We start from the raw sequence: 19,093 nt of genomic DNA on the forward strand, positions 1-19,093 counted from the left end.
CTGTTTCCTCCAGGGACACAAACAGGAGCAGCAGAGGAGGCTGGGATGAGGTGTCCCCAGCTGCCAGGACAGGGTTAAGGGCAGGCAGGCCAACCCCGCCCCCAACCCCTTGGTGGCCTCACAGCTTCCTCCTAGAGGCAGAAGGAGGACAGGCAGTCTCTGGACCTCCCTCCCTCCCTCCCTCCCCCCCCCCCCAGCCCCCTCAGGATTTCTGCTGAATCTTAGAGGCCTAGGTGTTTCCCAGAATGAAGTGGGGAGTGGAAGAGGAAAGGCCCTGTGGGCTGCTTGCTGCCAACAGGGCTGGAACCCAAGCCCTCTGAGTTCCCCGAAGTCCAGAGGCAGTCTGCTTCCAGATTTGGATCTTTGCTGATCCTGGGGCACCTGGCTAGGGTCCCTCCTCCTCCCTGGGGCTCTGAATCCCATCCCTCTCAGGTCTGGCATTTAGGGATGCCCCTCCAGTAGCTGGGCAGGGATGGGGGAGGGTCCCTGAACTGGGATCTCTCCCTTGTCCTCTCCCCTCAGCCCTGTCTTTCCTCCTCTCTCCATCCACCCAGTTCCTTCCTCTTCTCGCCTCTTCCTCCTCCTCTTTCTCTTTCCTCTCTCCATCTACCATTTTGTCTTCCATCAGGATCTCACTCATTCGTCTGACACAAGTTTGTTGAACACCTACTATGTGCCAGGCTCAGGTCCAGTTCCTGAGGAAACAGTCATGAACAGCAGAGACAAAGGCCACTGCCTGTATGGAGCCTGCCTCCTGACAAGAGGGATGCACAATATACGAGGAAGGCAAAACGTGGGCAACTTATATTCATGTAGGAAGGTGAAAAATGCAGTGCAAAATAGAAAAGAGCAAAGGGAGGTAAAGGGGAAGGGGGGGCGGGGGGGGGCGGGGCGCGGTTTCCATCTAGACATCTTTGGCCAGGTAAGCCAGCCTCCCTCTTCCCCTCTCCCCTCTCCCTTCCTTCTCTGATTCCCCCTCTCCCTCCATCCTCCCACCCCTTGCCCCCATCCTCTAACTCTCCCAAAGCACTTCCTTCCCACTCAGGACACAGGGCAGATTCCAGCCCGGATGTGCCTGGACTCAGGTATTTAACAAAACCCCATCACTTCCTCAGGTTATTTCCTGGGGGCCCTTGTTCTCCCTAGCTCCTTAGGAGACAAGTAACCATGGAGAAGGGGGACCTGCCCCCGAAATGAGATAGATGTCTCCAGAAGGAGCTCGGTGAGCTGGTCTCCTCGCTCCTCCAAGTTCTCAGGGGCCTCTGCTCCAGCCCCGCAGCTACTGCCTGCATCCCAGCTCAGACTTGCTCAGAGAAGACCCTGATAGAACCTCGCCACTCAGACACCCCTGCCAGGAGTCTCTGATCTCTCCATCCAGTTTGTCTGGCACAGCCTCCACTCCCAGCCTTCCCTTGCACCCTCAGAACCAAATGTTGACCCCCAAATCTGCCCATCAAAACCCTGCATGGGGTGAACCCTGCTATGTACCCCACCCCTAGCCCAGTGCTTCACCCTTTATGCCTCTACAACATCAACCCACCTGTACTTTGCTGACCAGGACATTGCTTGCCTTGCCTGCCCTTCTACTCCACTTTTGAACCACCAGCCACATCCCCACCCTTACCTTGGCTAACTCCTCATTGGTTAGGATTCTGCTCCTCTAGGACATCACCTCTTCCAGGAAGCCCACCCTGATTCTCCAGCTGGGTTAAAGCATCCTTGCACTGCTCTTTGATCCTCTGTTTACACAGCTGTCTCCTTCGCAAGATTGGCATCTCCACAAGGGCAGGGCCCAGGTCTGAGTCATCTCTGTGTGCCTGGCATCACCCAGCCGAGAGCCTGGCCCACCAGCGGTGCAGGAGACATCCCTACAGTGAACAAATATTCTTTTCCTCTGCCCTTTCTCCACATCTGCCTTATTATCTCCCCACTCTTCACTCCTTCTGCCCTGGTTTTCTGTAAACCAAACTCTGATGTTTTCTGGTGAGGATGGAAATCTTGAGAGGGCCACTGTGTATCCAGGGCACAGAAGAGAGATCAGCCTCCACTGGAGTGGAGGGTTCTGGAAGAGATGGCTGTCAGTGAGGGGAGCTAGAGGTGATCCTGCCACTACCTCTTGCCTCCTGTGGGAGTGCCTGGTTTCATCTGTCCTTGTCTTGGCTACTACCAGCCATGGTCATCTCTCCCTGCAAGGAATTCTGGGACACTGGACATGTGAATCTGAGGGAGAAAGGGGTTGGGAGCTTGGACTTTTGGAAGGGAGGAGGGACTAGGGGTCTGGGCTCCTGGATTTGAGGGAGGAGGGACTGGGGTTCTGAACCCCTGGGTCTGAGGGATGAGGGGACTGGAGGCCCCAACTCCTGGGTCTGAGGGAGGAAGGGGCTGGGAGCTGGACTCCTGGGTCTGGGGAGGAGGGGCTGGGGGCCTGGATCCCTGCATCTGAGGGAGGAAGGAGCTGGGGGCCTGGTCTCCTGGATCCTGGAAGAGGAAGCCATTGGGGTTTAAAGCCATGATCCCTCCTTCCTCATTCACACTCTGGTTTTAGAAACATCTGATTTTATACAGCTGCTCCACCCGGGCAGGGTGGGGTGGGGGTTGGGCAGCCAAATGCCCGGCTTCTGAGTGGAGCCTGGGCTGCCCCCACCTCCACCCTGGGGTAGAGGAATCTCCCTCCCCTCCTGCTCTGGGCTCAGCTCCCATCGGGGGATCCATCATCCTGACACAGCCAGACACCAGGCAGCCAGGCTCCTGGCAACAGCGTCAGAGACGCGGCCCCGCCCTGGTGAGGTGGGCGGGGTGCCTCTTACTTGGGCCCCAAACTGGCCTTCTCCCTGACAGCCAGCCTCAGGCAAGACCCAACCTAGCCATGGTTCCTCACTCCCTGCCTCCCAGGGGAACCCAGGGAGTGAGGACTTGGTGTCCTGCAGGAGAAAGCTCCAGGACAGGCTGGATGAGATGGACCAGCAGGGAGAAAGGAGGACTCGGAGGCAGAAAACAGTCAGAGAGAAGCAGGGAATGAGAGAGGGTGTCAGAAAAACACATACAGAGATGGAGCCTCAGAAGAAGATGCACAGAGACAGAGACAGAGACAAAAAGATACAGAGAAAGAGAAACAGCCACGCAGGAACAGGGAGAAACAGAGAAACAAAAACTGGGGGGTGGGGTGGGGTGGGGAGATACAAATACAGATATTCAGAGAGAAACAGAGAAACACAAAGTAAACAAAGGCAGAAACACACAGGAGAGTGAAAAAGGAAGAGAGAGAGACTTAGTAAGAAAGTCAGGGAGACCAAGTCAGAAATAAAGAGACAGACACAGAGCCAGAGAGAAGCAGACAGAAATGGACACAAAGAGAGAAAGAGAGAGAAAGAGAGAGGGAGGCATGGAGAGAAACAGGAACCCACAGAGGGAGCAGACACAGGTGGTCAGAGAGGCAGAGCCAGAGTGACAGGAGCTCAGAGAGAGTAGGAGGTGGGCATGATCAGCTCACAGAGGAGGGACAGAAAGAATTAGATATAGAGGTGCATTTTTTGTTGTTTTTAATCATGGAGAAAGGGGATGCCTGGGTGGCTTAGTGGTTGAGCGTCCCCCTTTGGCTCAGGTCCTGATCCTGAGGTCCTGGGATCGAGTCCCACATCAGGCTCCCCTCAGGCTCCCTGCTTCTCCCTCTGCCTAGGTCTCTGCCTCTCTCTGTGTCTCATGAATAAAGAAATAAAATCTTGAAAAAAAAAGCATGGAAAAAGAAGGGCATGGAAACAGTGACATTTATCACTGAGTGGGGATACTGGTCTCGAGATGCCCCGGGACCCCGTGTCTTTGGCCTCCAAACGAGGCCACTGCCACCTTCACTGTGACTCAGGTTTCCTGAAGGTTCCCCGGGGCAGCGGCGCCACTACGCTGTGAGTTCTCCCCGCGCCCTTAGGGGGACCCGTCTCGGCGCCCAGCCCCCTCCCCGGCCCTGGCACAGGCGCACACATGCAGACCCACAAGCACTCACAGCTCTTTCCAGACAGCAGGCCTCGCCGCCAGCGCCCGGCCACACCCACAAGCACGCACGTGTGCGCATTTCCTCCATCCCTAGGGCTTCGAGGGGAGCGGCTGGGGTGCGGGAGAGGGGGCAGAGGAATCGGGCAGACGTGAGGAAAGACGCAGTGGGGGAGACAGCGAGGGAGAGGAAGGCAGGAATGGAGGGAAGAGAGCGCAGAGAGCGCAGAGCGGGAGAAGGAGGCCTGGGAGGGCAGGGGAGGGCGCGACTGCGGCCCTGGGAACCGAGGCCGTCCGGCGCGGGGTGGCGGGCAGTGGCGGGAAGCGGGTGGAGCTGCCCGGCTCATCCGTGACCTCAGAGCCCCTGGCCCAGCTCCGCCCTGACGTCAGCCCTCCTCCGCCCCCGCCCGCATCGGTCTTCAAATGACCCCCGGGCTCCCCGGCCACAGCGAGACCCAGACCCGGGAGCGAGGAGCAGGAGAGGAGCGCACGCTGGACCCGCAGCGATGACACAGGTGCGTGCGGGCCTGCCGGCACCTGTGCGACCACGTGGGTGGGGACCCCGGGCGCGCTGCTGTAGTGACGGCGACCCCCGCTGGGGCGTCGGGGTTCCATCCCCCCTTGTAGGTGGCCATCCCACCTGTAGTGTATGAGAGGGGACAGGCCCACGCTGATCCTGCAGTAAGCCCGCGTCCGTGTGCGGGGTGCGGCTGCGCGAGGCAGGGCTGTATTCGCTTGACATGGGGCCCGGATTTCTTCTGTTATGGCTGTTCAATAACTATGAAGTTGAACCAAATGAAATCGCGGCTATCTGGTCACGTTTGCCCTTTGAAAATGGTCATTTCATATGGCTCAACCGTAACTGTTACGGTTTTCTGAAACTGTCCCTTTGCTGGGACCCACGGGTGGGTGCCTAAGTGTTTGTGGCCCTGAGGGCATCCAATCCCTGGCTTAGCTCCTTTCTGCTCAAGGGGGTGTGTTTCCAAATTCACCTGTGTGGCTGCTGGTGAGAGTCTCAGGGTCACTAAGTTCTAAGAACAGAGGTTCTTAGAGGACATGAATGTTTTCTTTTGTGAGCACGCTCTGTGTGTCTCTTGGCAGAGACAAGAATATATGTGGGAATATATGTGTGGGGCTGTGTATGTGTGTTTCTGAGTGTTGACATTAGAGCCCTCCAGTGGCCCAGCTATCTCAGTGAACCCCAGCATGAATTGGGCCACCCTCCAGAAACTCAGGCAGGGCCAGGTTTGGATCAAAAGGACATAGAAGGAGAATTCCAGAAGTAATAATAATATAATTATTAATATTGAGTGATTACTATGCTAAAAACTCTACCTTATAGAAGTTAAAACTGTGTCCTATAATGTGAGCCACTTACATAGTTAAAAATTTTTTAGTGGCCACATTTTAAAAAGTAGAAAGAAAAAGATGAACTTAATTTCAATAATATATTTTATATAACCCAATGTATCAGGGGTCATCAAACTTTTTCTGTAGAAAGCTAGATAATCAATATTCAAGTTTTTTGTGTGCATATGGTCTCTCCTGCAACTACTCAACTTCGGTGTAGCATGAAATCAGCCATAAACAGTATGTAAACAGATGAGTGTGGCTGTGTGCCAGTAAAACTTGATTTAAGGATGCTGAAGTTTGAATATCATGTAATTTTCATATGCCACAAAATATTCTTTTGACTTTTTTCACCCATTCAAAAATGTAAAAACTAGAGATGCCCAGCTGGCTCAGTTGGTAGAGCATATGACTCTTGATCTCCAGGTTGTAAGTTTGAGCCCCACACTGGGTGTAGAGATTACTTAAAAATAAAATCTTTGAAAAAACAAAAACAAAAATCCTAAAAACTAGTCTTAGCTTGCAGAGCTGTAGTGAAAAGGGTAGCAGGCATTTGGCCCGAGGGATGTAGGGTGCTGACCCTTGCTATCTCAGACATATCATAGGCATGAATAGATGCATCAGACCATATTTACTACAAAGTAACATAAAACTTCATAACAAGATTTTTAAAACTGTCATTTCAGTATGCAACAATACAAATAATTTTTTAAAGATTTTATTTATTTATTCATGAGAGACACAGAGAGAGAGAGAGGCAGAGACACATGCAGAGGGGGAAGCAGGCTCCATGCAGGGAGACTGATGTGGGACTTGATACTGGGTCTCCAGGATCACACCCTGGGCTGAAGATGGTGCTAAACCACTGAGCCACCCGGGCTGCCCCAATACAAATATTAATGAGATATTTAACTCTTTCTTTTCTCAACAAAGCCTTAAAAATCCAGATGCACATCTCACACAGATGCTATATACTTTGATTGGAGATACTTGATCTGGACCTCTATTTAGGTTTCATAAAATTGACAGGTGAAAAAGAAGCTTCACACACCTTACTTGTTTCAAACATACTTAAAAACTTTCCAATATTGAATCAAGTATCAGTTTCTATAGTTAAATATTTAAATAAAATTAAAAAGTCAGCTCCTCTGTCATACTGGCTACTTTTCAAGCACCCAGTAGCTACATGTGGCTGGTGACTCCTGTATTGGACAACACAAGTCTGTATCCTAATGACTCATTTAACTCATAAAGAAGCCCATGAGATGGAAGCTGATGACACAGGAGGCAGTTTAGCTTAGAGGACCATGGAGCCAGACTGCCTGAGTGGCCTTGGGCAAGAGAATCACCTCACCTATGTAACAGGAACAAGTAACAGTATCTGCCACACTTGGAGCAGTACTTGATGTGTAGAAAGGGCTAAATCCCCAATTTACTAGACGAGAAAACAGAGGCATGTCTCTCTCTGATTCTGAGGTCTTCCAGCAATGTGTATTAGGCACTTGGGCCTGTTGGAGACCTGAGCAGTGAAGGAGACCATGGCCATGCCCTTGGGAAGTTGGAGAAAAGACTCCCCCTACCTGTGAGCTTCATGACCTTGAGCAAGCCACTCTTCCTGACTAACCAGTCCTCAGTTTTGCTATGGGTATGATAGCACTGAAAACATTATCTGTTGCCTCCTGCACCCTCAGGCTCTCCTGGGGAGTAAAGCTTCAATATATAAGCTGATGGTTCAGTGACCAGATTCTTAGGGTTCAAACCCTAGCTTCTTTGCTATCCAGGTGTGACCTTGGACAGGTTGCTGCATCTTTCTCTGACTCATCTGCCTCATCTGTAAAATGGGGATGATTGTACCTACCTCATAGGGCTGTCGTGAGGACTAAAATAAATTAAATTAATAAAATAAAAGGCTTATCTGGTACATACCATATTGCATTATTTTTAAGATGATGATTATTAACAATCTCAACCCTAAGAAACCTCTGTGAGATGAGTGATTATTTCATGTACCACTAAGAAGCAGGAGGGGAGGAGAATCCTTATTAATTAAACATTCCTTCAGTGTAATCCTCGTGGATTGAAGAGCTGTTTAAAATGTGAGGAAATGTCCCAGATGGAGCTCCCCTCCCCAAACTGGACACTCTGCCGAGAGCCTGCTTCTTCCTCTGCCTAGGTCTCTGCCTCTCTATTTCTCATGAATATATAAATAAATCTTTAAAAAATAATAATAAAACAAAATGTGAGGAAATGGGTGCCTGGGTATCTCAGTGGTTGAGCCTCTGCTTTTGGCTCAGGTCATGATCCCGGGTTTCTGGGATCAGTCCCGCGTGGGGCTCCTCCCAGGGAGCCCACTTCTTCCTCTATGTCTCAGCCTCTCTCTCTCTCTCTCTCAGGAATAAATTAAAATCTTTTTTTAAAAATGTAGGGAAAAATATATTAGAATCAATATAATATAATCAGGCATCGAGCCTTGCTGTTTGCCACAATTACTTTCATTGGTGAAAATAACTTTGCAGGGATCCCTGGGTGGCTCAGCGGTTTGGCGTCTGCCTTTGGCCCAGGGCGCGATCCTGGAGACCCTGTATCGAATCCCATGTCGGGCTCCCGGTGCATGGAGCCTGCTTCTCCCTCTGCCTATGTCTCTGCCTCTCTCTCTCTCTCTCTCTCTCTCTCTCTCTCTCTCTGTGACTATCATAAATAAATAAAAAAGAAAAAAATAACTTTGCAGTACCCACAGGATTTTCTTTACAAAAAGGGGATGTTGTATTGACTTGGGGCGGGGGCGGGGAGGCATTGGGGGAGACCTAGGTCTTCTCTTCCCGCTTCCCGGAGGAGGACTTCAGGACTCTTTCCCCTTTGCTGTCCCCCAGCAGGAGCTGCCCAAGCCCACCCCGGCTGCCCGCCACTGCTCCGGCCTGGCCCGGCGAGTGCTGACCATCACCTTCGCGCTGCTCATCTTGGGCCTCATGACCTGGGCCTACGCCGCCGGGGTGCCGCTGGCCTCCGACCGCTACGGCCTCCTGGCCTTTGGTCTCTACGGGGCCTTCCTCTCCGCGCACCTGGTGGCGCAGAGCCTCTTCGCGTACCTGGAGCACCGGCGGGTGGCGGCGGCGGCGAGGGAGGCGGCAGCGCGGGGGCCCCTGGACGCGGCGGCGGCGCGCAGCGTGGCGCTGACCATCTCGGCGTACCAGGAGGACCCTGCGTACCTGCGCCAGTGCCTGGCGTCCGCCCGCGCTCTGCAGTACCCGCGCGCGCGGCTGCGCGTCCTCATGGTGGTGGACGGCAACCGCCCCGAGGACCTCTACATGGTGGACATGTTCCGCGAGGTCTTCGCCGACGAGGACCCGGCCACCTACGTGTGGGACGGCAACTACCACCAGCCCTGGGAGCCGGCGGCGGCGGGCGCGGCAGGTGCGGGCGCCTACCGGGAGGTGGAGGCCGAAGACCCCGGGCGGCTGGCGGTGGAGGCGCTGGTGAGGACGCACAGGTGCGTGTGCGTGGCGCAGCGCTGGGGCGGCAAGCGCGAGGTCATGTACACGGCCTTCAAGGCGCTCGGCGACTCTGTGGACTACGTGCAGGTGAGTGCAAGGCGCCCGCGCGCACCGGCCCCCGGACGCCCGGAGTAGGGCCGCCCTCTTCTGTAGGATTCTTGGTTGGGTGCAGGGATTGGAAGGGACCTCTTTCGGACTTTGTTTATCCAGCCATTCAATGTAGGGACTCTTTCCGTCACTCGTTCATTCCTACATCCCTCTATCCGTCCACCCAATAAGGAGACGGCTTATTTGTTTCAGTCATTCGTGTAGTGACTCATTAATTCCTCCCTTTCTTCATTCATTCATCCTCCAGCTGCATACTCTTCCTTTCACTCCTACTCATACATTCTTTTTAAAATGGTTGTTGAATCACTCATACCTTCTTACATCCATCTTCCCAGTTGGAGGTCATTCGTTTATTTTATTCATTCATTTGTTGGATGCAGGTCTTTCCTTCTCCCTCACCCACCCATCCATCCATCTAGTCATCCGGCCAATCTAAAGATTTGTTCATTTATCCATCCAATGTAGAAGTCACTCATTGCTTTATTCATTCACCTTTTCAATGTAGAGATCTCTTCTTGTCTTCATCCAGTATAGGAATTGGTTCAGTAATGCACCACATTAGTTACCTATTGCTGCCTAACAAATGAAAACCACAAATTTGGCAGCTTGAAAGAAAACACTTATTATCTCCTAGTTTCCATGAATCAGGAGTCTGGGCAGAGCTTAACTGGCTCTTCTGTTCCGGTACCATCAGGCCATGATCATGATGTCAGCTGGAGCTGGGTCATATCTACAGCTCAGGGGCCTCTCCCAGGCTCCTATGTCTGTGGGCAGGGTTGATCTTCTTGTAGTTGTAAAACTTCTTCCAGGCAAGCAAGAAAAAGTCTCTAACTTCTAGACCTTCTTTTATAAAGGGCTCACATGATTAGGCCAGACCCACCCAGGAGATCTCAACAGATTAGGGATCTTAATTACATTGCAAAACTCCTATACTATTTGTGTATTAGGTAATATAATCACAGGAGTTATGTGTCATCACTTTTGCCATATCCTATGGGTTAGAAGCAAGTTATAGATCTCACCCACATGCCAGAGGAAGGTATTGTACAAGGGTGTGGATCTTAGGGAGGCCATCTTGAAAGTGACTACAAAATTGGAAGTTAGGGCAGCCCTGGTGGCCCCGCAGTTTAGCGCCACCTTCAGCCTGGGGTGTGATCCTAGAGTCCCGCAATCGAGTCCCATGTGGGCTCCCTGCATGGAGCCTGCTTCTGCCTCTGCCTGTGTCTCTGCCTCTCTGTCATAAATAAATAAATAAAATCTTTTTTAAAAATTGGATGTTCAGATTGGGTGCAGTGTCCCAGCAGTTCCCTACCCTGTGATGTCCTCCCCTCAAGTACCAACCTGGCCTGATCCTGGCTCCTTCCACCCCACAGGTGTGTGACTCAGACACAAGGCTGGACCCCATGGCACTGCTGGAGCTGGTGCGGGTGCTGGACGAGGACCCCAGGGTAGGGGCCGTTGGGGGGGATGTGCGGATCCTTAACCCCCTGGACTCCTGGGTCAGCTTCCTAAGCAGCCTGCGGTACTGGGTGGCCTTCAATGTGGAGCGGGCTTGTCAGAGCTACTTCCAATGTGTGTCCTGCATCAGTGGTCCCCTAGGTGAGCAGGGGTAGGGCTGGGGAGGGCCATGGATAGAGTGGAGGGGGTGAGAGAGAGTCAGAACCGGATGTAATTGAGATTGAGGACAAAGATGGAGCTGCAACAGGGATGGGGGATAGGGATGAGACTGGAAGTTGGAGGTGGGATGGTGTTTGGTGGGGTTGGAGGAAGGGTGTGGATGGGAATAGGGATTGGGGCTGAGGAAAGGTTTGGGGGAAGAGAACGGGTTGGAGTTGGAAGTCAAGAACAGGGCTGGGGCCAAGTTTGGGGTTGGTGGTGGGTTTTTGGAAGGAGTTGAGTAGGGAATACGGCTGAGAATGGATATGGGGTTGATGATGGAGTTGGGATAGTTTTGCTGTCAAAGTGGATATGGGTCAGGGATAGGATTGGGGCAAATTTTGGGATGAATGTGGGGTTGAGGAAGGATTGCTGTTGAGAATGGGATTGGGGCTGGAGTTGTCGCTGGAGACAGGGCTGAGGACAGGATTGAGATGGTTGAGGATGGGGCCAAAATTGGAGGTGAGTCGGGTTAGAGATAGGATGGGGGACAGTAGAGGCTGATGCTCCTGTTCTCCCCACCTCCACCCAGGCCTGTACAGAAACAACCTCCTGCAGCAGTTCCTTGAGGCCTGGTACAACCAGAAGTTTCTGGGTACCCACTGTACCTTTGGGGATGACCGGCACCTTACTAACCGGATGCTCAGCATGGGCTATGCCACCAAGTAAGCTGAGGGGATCAGGTGGTTGGGTTTGTGTGGAGGCCAGTGACTGTGTGTGTGTGTGTGTCTTTTGGGAATTCTCCAAACCCAAAGTTTGGAGATGGCAGGACAGTGGGCTCTACCAAGTGAGATATTAGGGGAGAATGGAAGATACTGGAAGGGGCAAGGGTGGCTGATTGTGCGACCCAGTGGACTCTACTAAGTGAGGCAAGGTCGGGGGTGGGGAATTCCACCTAGAAGGTACAACATGAGATGGGGCACAGTGGCTCTACCACGGCCTCACAGATTACTCCGAGTGAGGTGGGAAGGGAGAGTGGGATCTAGTGGGAGAGTGAGCAAGAAGAATAGAGTACTTCCAGAAGAGTCGTAATCCAGTGAGACTGGGTCAGGTTCAGGGGAAAGAGATTTCTACAAAACTAGGCCCTGTGAAAGGGCCGGAGAGAACTTAGGGTATACCAAAGGAACCCATGCATTCATTCACAAGGCAAATATTTATTACAAAGTGGGTTTTTAAAAGTTTAAGTAACCTCTATACCCAGTGTGGGGCTTGAACTCACAACCCCAAGATCAAGAGCGGCAGGCTCCTCCCATGTAACGAGCCAGGCGCCCCTCATTACAATGTTTTAGGCTCTGGGGATGGAGCCATTAACAAGAGACACAAATTCATGCTTACGCATACTGCTTACTAGGGAGACCATGACTAAGGAGTATCCAGTAGTACACTGGATAATGCACATGCCAGGAAAGGGGAGGTAGAGTCTGGAAGCAGCGAATGAAATGTTAACTAGGATGCCCTTCCTGGGCATAGAGGTTGGATATGATGCGGCCGGAACCCTAGCAAAGGAGAGAGCATCCGGGAAGGAGGACAGAGTGGTAATGGAGTGCACTCCAGAAAGGCTTACAGGCCACCCAAGAACTTTGAATGAAGACAGGGAGCCATGGGAGGATTGTGGACAGAGGGGTGATGTGTTGTTTAACAGGATGCCTCTGGCAGCTGTTTTGGGTACGGACTGCAGGAGACCAAGGGCAGGGCAGGGAGGCTCCTGAGGATGCCTGGCAGCCAGGGTTAAGAGACTGGACAACAGTGTCGAGTAATACCCGCGGGGAGAGAATAGTGGGACGCCTCCTAAGAAACGCAACTGTTAGCGGCCACCTGATGGCATTCCAGGAGCAGGATTCTAGCCTTGTGTGGGCTTTGCCGCACACTGGGTGGGGACTGACTAGGATGTCTGCTGCGGCTGCAGGAAGGAGGCTTGATGGGTCCCTTGAGCTCTAACACATGGGATGCCCTGGGTAGGAACAGCGCCTGGCTTATTCCTCACCACAAGGCCTGCCAGTAAGAGCAAGCGCTAGAGTATTCGTAACAGATTAGTGATAGCATTAGTAATAGGTCAGTAACTGTGACTATATTAGTAACGGCAGTAGTGATATTAGTCATAGCGCAAACCGTAGTAGTTGCTAATATTTATTGAGCAAGTACGACATACCATCCTAAGCACTTGGCCTCTAATCCCGATTCAGTTCTCACAACAGCCCTGTTAGGTAGGAATCCTGGTCAGTCCCATTTTACTTAGGAGAACATGAGGCCCAGGGAGGTCAAGAAGGCTTGCAGCCCAGCAGTTGTCCAGCAGTGGCCTCTTCTGGCTCTGGTCTCTGTCCTGGCCACCGAGAGGGCCGTCCTGATGCCTGTCCTGTCCCTTCCATCCAGGTACACCTCCCGGTCCCGCTGCTACTCTGAGACTCCCTCGTCCTTCCTGCGCTGGCTGAGCCAGCAGACACGCTGGTCCAAATCATACTTCCGCGAGTGGCTGTACAACGCGCTCTGGTGGCACCGGCACCACGCGTGGATGACCTATGAGGCAGTGGTCTCGGGCCTCTTCCCCTTCTTCGTGGCGGCTACTGTGTTGCGGCTCTTCTACGCAGGCCGCCCATGGGCGCTGCTGTGGGTGCTGCTGTGCGTGCAGGGTGTGGCGCTGGCTAAGGCGGCTTTTGCGGCCTGGCTGCGCGGCTGCCCACGCATGGTGCTGCTCTCGCTCTATGCGCCACTCTACATGTGCGGCCTCCTGCCTGCCAAGTTTCTGGCGCTGGCCACCATGAACCAGAGTGGCTGGGGCACCTCTGGCCGGCGGAAGCTAGCCGCCAACTATGTCCCCCTGCTGCCACTGGCCCTCTGGGCTTTGCTGCTCCTGGGGGGCCTGGTCCGCAGCGTGGTGCATGAGGCCCGGGCTGACTGGAGCGGTCCTTCCCGGGCTGCCGAGGCCCACCACCTGGCCGCAGGGGCTGGCGCCTACATGGGCTACTGGGTGCTCATGCTGACGCTCTACTGGGTGGGTGTGCGGAGGCTCTGCCGGCGGCGCTCAGGTGGCTACAGAGTCCAGGTGTGAGTCTGGGTGTGCAGGGTGCCCACCCAGGGGACTTCAAGGGAAGCAAAAGAGGAAACCAGCAGGGGCCCCAGGAGCCACAGACTTGCTGGGTGATTCTCTGGGGCTCAGTTTCCCTCCTCTGTGAAGCGAGGGGATGTTGACCCAAGATTCTTGAGGCTGGGACTTCAGGGTCTCTGGGAAGGGGGTATTTATTGATCAGGGCATGGATTTTTAGGGGTGGGGGACAAGGGTCTCCACATGCTGTCCTGGGGCCTGCTTTCTCTCTGTTTTTATTTAATATCCATTTGTACTGTGTGACTAGGATATAATAAAGAATTTTATTTATTTTCTCCTGAGTCTCCCCCTTTTCTTTGAGACCTGAGCGGTTATAGGGCTAAAGTCTGGGGACTTGTGGCTCTGTCCTAGGTGCCAGCTGTTTGAACCTAGAAGGGTCCTTCTTCGGGAAACAGGGATAATAATCCCATGGGTCAGAGATATGAGGGTGAAAATTCTCAGCACAGATACTTAATGGAGTACCTGCTATGTGGTGACACTGTTAGGTACTGAGGAGGGCCTTTTCCTGGTCTACTTGGCTGCTCTCTAAGAAAGGGAAGCCATACCTCATCTCCTCAAACCCCTAGCACCTCACCCTTACTTTGCTTTCCATCTCACTAAGAAAACAAAAGTGATAAGAAAAAAACCAGTCCCACCTGTATATCTTTCCACTGATCTCCATCTGTGCCCACACAGGCCACACCTTCCTCATTACTGAACACAAACTGATTGTGCTCCAATGCCAGCCCATCCCACTGGGGCATTAAGTCTCATGCCTTCAGGTCTAATCAAAGATCTCACTCCTTGCATTCTTCCCACATCATCACTTCTTCCCTCCCCATGAGGGGTTTCCTACCAGCATCCAAATGTGCTATCACTCTGTGACTTTTAGGACACCCTGTCTTGACCTATTTCCTCCTGAGCTACTGTCTTTTTTTTTTTTTTCTTTCCTTTTTTTAAAGTAATCTCTCCCCCTCAGTGGGGCTCAAACTCATGACCAGGAGATCAAGATCTTTTGCATGCTCCACCGACTGAGCCAGCTAGATGCTCCATACTGTTTCATTTCTAACAGCAAAACTCCTTGAGAGCTGTTTATCTTTGTCTCCAATTTCTCTTCCACAAAGTTCAGCCACATTAAGTGCCTAATTCAATGGTCTTTAGTAACTTTATAGACTCCTGCAGCCATTACCATAATCTAATTTTAGAACATTTTTATCACCCCCCAAAAGGAACTCCACAGCCACTGGCAGTCACTTGCATTCTTCACCCCGAACCCACCTCCATGCCCTAGGCAACCATAATCTATGCTTTATCTCCACAGATTTGTCTCTTCTGGACATTTCACATAAATGGAATCATGCAATATATATATTTTTTGTGACACAAAGTTCATCTGTGTTGTTGCATGTATCATTGGCTCATTCCCTTTTACTTCCAAATAATATTCCTCTGTAGGGATACATTACATTTGGTTTACACATTTATCAGTCGATGGATATTTGGGATGTTTCCATTTTTTGGCTGTTGTGAATAATGCTATAGACATTCACAGACAAGTTTCTGTGTGAACAGAAACTGTGTGTTAGATGTGTCTTAGATTCTCTGTGTGTTAGATTCTCTCAGGTGGGCTTCTCTAGGAGTGGAGTTGCTGAGTCATATGGTGGTCCTGTTTAATTTCTTAAGAAACTGACAGGTGGTTTTCACAGCACCTGTACCATTTTATATTCCCATTAGCAAAGTAGGAGGGTTCTGATTTCCCTATATTGTCACCAACATTTGTTATCACCTGATTTTGTTTAAAAAAGATTTTATTTGAGAGAGACACTGAACATGAGTAAGGTGAGGAGTAGAGGGAGAGGGAAAAGCAGACTCTGCTGAGCAGGGAGCCCAAGGCGAGGCTTGATTCCAGGACCCTGAGCCCAAGGCAGATGCTTAACCAACTGAGCCACCCAGGCGCCCCTCACCTGACTTTTTGATTATAGCCTCCCAGGGGGTGTGAAATGGTATCTCATTGTGGCTTTGATTTGCATTTCTCTGATGACTAGTGTTGCCTCCCACTGACTTTCAAATCCATGCCAATCAGATGGCTCCCAGCCATGGCTCTTTGGAAATGGCTCCAGTCAAGTTTATCAGTGATGTCCATGTTGCTGAAACCAATGGCCAATTCTCAGGCCTCCTCTCTCATGATGCAGCATCTGACCAGCTGATCACTCTCTTCTTGAAGTGCTTTCTTCATTTGGCTTTCAGGGATGCCACAGCTGCCTTCTCAGCTTCTCATGGTTCAAATGGCTTAACTTTGGAGAAACTTCCTCCTATCCACTTCTCTTATGGATTTACACTCATTTCCTCTGTGCATTCAGTGGCATGGCTCTGAAACTTGTATCTTCAGATCAGACCTCACTCCAGAATTCCCGACTTGTATACCCAATTGGCTCCAAGTCACTTCCTCATCACCAGACCCAACGCCTCATCTTTCCTCCTCTTCCTCCCTCCTTGAAACCTTCCAAGAAAACTGCTCCTCCCACAGCATTCATTATCTCAGTAAACAGAACTCTGACATTCTAGCTGCTCACATCAAAAATGCTAGAACTGCACTGCACACAACATATCCCCTACCACAGAGGACTACTTAATTTTTTAAATTCATTCTTTGATGATGTCAATCAGTCATGAAACCGTTTACCAAGTATGTACTGAATTACACATTTTGCCAGGTTTGCAAATGCAGAAATGAGTAAGAGGCAGCCCCTGCCTTCCAGGAGCTCCTTGTCAAGTAAACAAAGAGTGTGATCCAGAGTTACACAAAGACACATGCCTCTGTGATTTCTATTTTCACAGCTGAGGCACAACTTAAATTATTAAAGCTATAAAAGATTATAAATTTAGATCCTCAGTTGCACTGGCCACATCTGACCCACTTCATGGCCACAGGTAGCTGGTAGCCACCACAATGGACAGTACATATCTAGAACATTGCCATCATGGCAGAGGATTCTACTGGACCCTCTGCTGCCCTGACCATGGACACTGCCCCTTCTCTTTTCTTCCTCTCACACCTAACATTCCAATCCATCAGCAAACCCCACTGATCCTACCTTCAGGACAGATCTAGAGCTCCTCACTGTCAGGGGCACCTGGGAGGCTCAGTCAGTTAAGCATCTGCTTTTGGCTCAGGTCATGATCCTGGGGTCCTGGGATCAAGCCCCACATTGGGCTTCCTGCTTGGTGGGGAGTCTGCTTCTCCCTCTCATGCTCTGCTCTCTCTCAAATAGATAAAATTTTAAAAAAAGAAAAAAAAAAACCAAACTCGTCACTGTCATCACAGTTGTCCCTGAGCTGCATCTCCTTCCCAGATTATAGCTGTCTAGATGATCACAGCACCTCATAGTGGTTCCTGCCCCCTACAGTTCATTGTCCATGCAGTAGTCATACAAATCAAATCAAATCATGACTTTCCTGGCCTCAAAAACTGCCCATTACTCTCATCTTAGAGGGAAATCCAGACCTTACAGTGGCCAAGGTCCTGCACATTCTCTCTGACTTCATTGTGTACTCGTTTCCAAAAGTCCTACTCCAGATGCCTCCTGGCCATGTCTCCAATATTAGGTGCACTAGGGGATTTTGCCCTTGCTATTTCTCATTTGATCCATGTCTTATTTTGTTTAATTTTCTTTTTATTGTCTGACCATCCATTACAATCTAAACTCCACAGGCACCTGGCTAGTTCAGTTAAGCATCTGACTCTTGATTTCATCTCATGTCATGATTTCAGGGATATGAAATTGAGCCCCATGTTGGGCTCCACAAGATTCTTTCTCTACCTCTGTGCACTGGCCCCTCAAAGAATCTAAACTCCTTGAGGGAGCAGATTTTTATCTATTGTGATTTTTTTTAAAGATTTTATTTATGTGTTCATGAGAGACACAGAGAGAGGCGGAGATACAGGCAGAGAGAGGAGCAGGCTCCCCATGGGACTTGATCCCAGCACCCCGGGATCACAACCGTAGCCAAAGGCAGACACACAACTACTGAACCACCCCAGCACCCCATCTGTTCTGATTTCTTCACTGCTGTCTCTACAGTGCCTTGAAAATGCCTGGCACATAGAAGTACTCAGTAAAAAAAAAAAAAAAAAAAAAGAAGTACTCAGTAAATATTCTCTGAATGAATGAATGAGTGAGCAAAGTGGAATATATTAGTGAACAAGAATGAGCAGATGCCCAGAAGCAACTTATCTTTTAGGTGAGAAGACACAACCAAAATAAAAAACACAGGTTGACATCAAGTCCCATGAATAAAATGCACAAGTGAAAATAGGGAGGGGGATGTCAGCTGACAGGGAGGGAAATGGTCAGTGAAGATGACATTTGGGCTGGGACCTGTGCGGTGAGAGGGAGGTAGCTTTGTGAGTTTCACAGTCAAGTCACATCAAGTATGAAGAACGTCATGTGCAAAGGCCGGAATGTGGGACTGAGCTTTGCATGTTCAAGAGACAAAAAAATGACTAGTGGGGCCAGAGAGTAAAGAGGACAAAAAAAGGGAGGTGGAGTCCAGCTGCCTACCAGACACAGAGCTGTCAGAGGGATGAAATTGGTTAATACATGTAAAGGTTTTTCAGAGGAAATCATAAGTGAGTTTAGACACAGAAGGGAGAAAACGTGATCCTAGGCAGGAAACAACAGCTAACCAGGTCCTGGAGAGGGTGACAAGAATCATGACAAATTTAAGGAATAAGCAAAGGCCAGACAAACTGCAGGGTGGAAAGATCTACCCATCATGCCTGCAGGGTAGAAAGACAAGGCTCACCAGATCAGCAAAGGCCAGAACCTGGGGCATCTTGGAGGCCCTAACAGGGAACTGGATTTTGTTCCAGTGGCAATAGAGAGCTAAAGGGTTTTGAGCAAAGGAGTGACCTGATCAGACATACTTCAAAATATTCCCCTGGCTGCTATGTGGAGGATGGACTGTAGTGCACGGAGTCAAGGCAGGGAGGTGAGTGGAGATGCTGCTGGAATAACCCAGGCAAGAGATGATGGTAACTGGGACCACAGAGAGAGGGCGGCTGCACAAGATGTTTAGGAGTTAAAAAGGCTGAGGCATGGAAGTAGAAGTGGAGGAGGAATTACACTCTTAGGTTTCCAGTTGAGCAGCTGGGTGGTTGGTGGTACACTCAGTAGGAAAGGCTTGGGGAGGAACAGGCTTTCAAAGAGACAGCAAGGACTCCATTTGAGTGTGTGTTCTGCAGGTTGAAATGTCAAAGAGACTGCCAGAAATCTGGGGAGGGGCCTGAGCTTGTACCCAAAGTCCTCAGCACAGAACGTTGCACTGTGTCAGCTCTACACGTTACTGTTATTAGGGGAATATTCACCTGGGTATATTTGTGGTCTGGTGCCCCTCCTTCTACCTGCATTAGTAGTGAACACCT

The 19,093-nt window shown here is 50.8% G+C and overlaps 1 protein-coding gene across 2 annotated transcripts; it reads left to right on the plus strand.

Moving 5' to 3' along the window:
• Window positions 1-4,017: 4,017 nt before the first annotated feature.
• Window positions 4,018-18,972, plus strand: HAS1 (hyaluronan synthase 1). Of its 2 annotated transcripts, none has more exons than XM_055310320.1 (5): window positions 4,018-4,499; window positions 8,205-8,912; window positions 10,307-10,532; window positions 11,122-11,254; window positions 12,960-18,972. In XM_055310320.1, the coding sequence occupies exons 1-5, from the start codon at window positions 4,491-4,493 to the stop codon at window positions 13,633-13,635; spliced, it is 1,752 nt and encodes a 583-aa protein (XP_055166295.1). In that variant the 5' UTR covers window positions 4,018-4,490; the 3' UTR covers window positions 13,636-18,972. The 2 variants fall into 2 exon arrangements, with proteins under 2 accessions (XP_055166295.1, XP_055166296.1); XM_055310321.1 differs by having other exon boundaries at window positions 8,208-8,912.
• Window positions 18,973-19,093: the final 121 nt, after the last annotated feature.

This window comes from Nyctereutes procyonoides, unplaced genomic scaffold (assembly GCF_905146905.1).
Source record: "Nyctereutes procyonoides isolate TBG_1078 unplaced genomic scaffold, NYPRO_anot_genome, whole genome shotgun sequence".
In the NCBI taxonomy this organism is placed as follows: domain Eukaryota; kingdom Metazoa; phylum Chordata; class Mammalia; order Carnivora; family Canidae; genus Nyctereutes; species Nyctereutes procyonoides.

What these genes read in the sequence shown, in the direction of transcription:
- HAS1 (XM_055310320.1), top strand. An exon ending in ACTCTGTGGACTACGTGCAG is followed by an intron (nt 8,913 to 10,306) that starts GTGAGTGCAAGG and finishes TCCACCCCACAG; the next exon opens with GTGTGTGACTCAGACACAAG. An exon ending in CTGCATCAGTGGTCCCCTAG is followed by an intron (nt 10,533 to 11,121) that starts GTGAGCAGGGGT and finishes ACCTCCACCCAG; the next exon opens with GCCTGTACAGAAACAACCTC.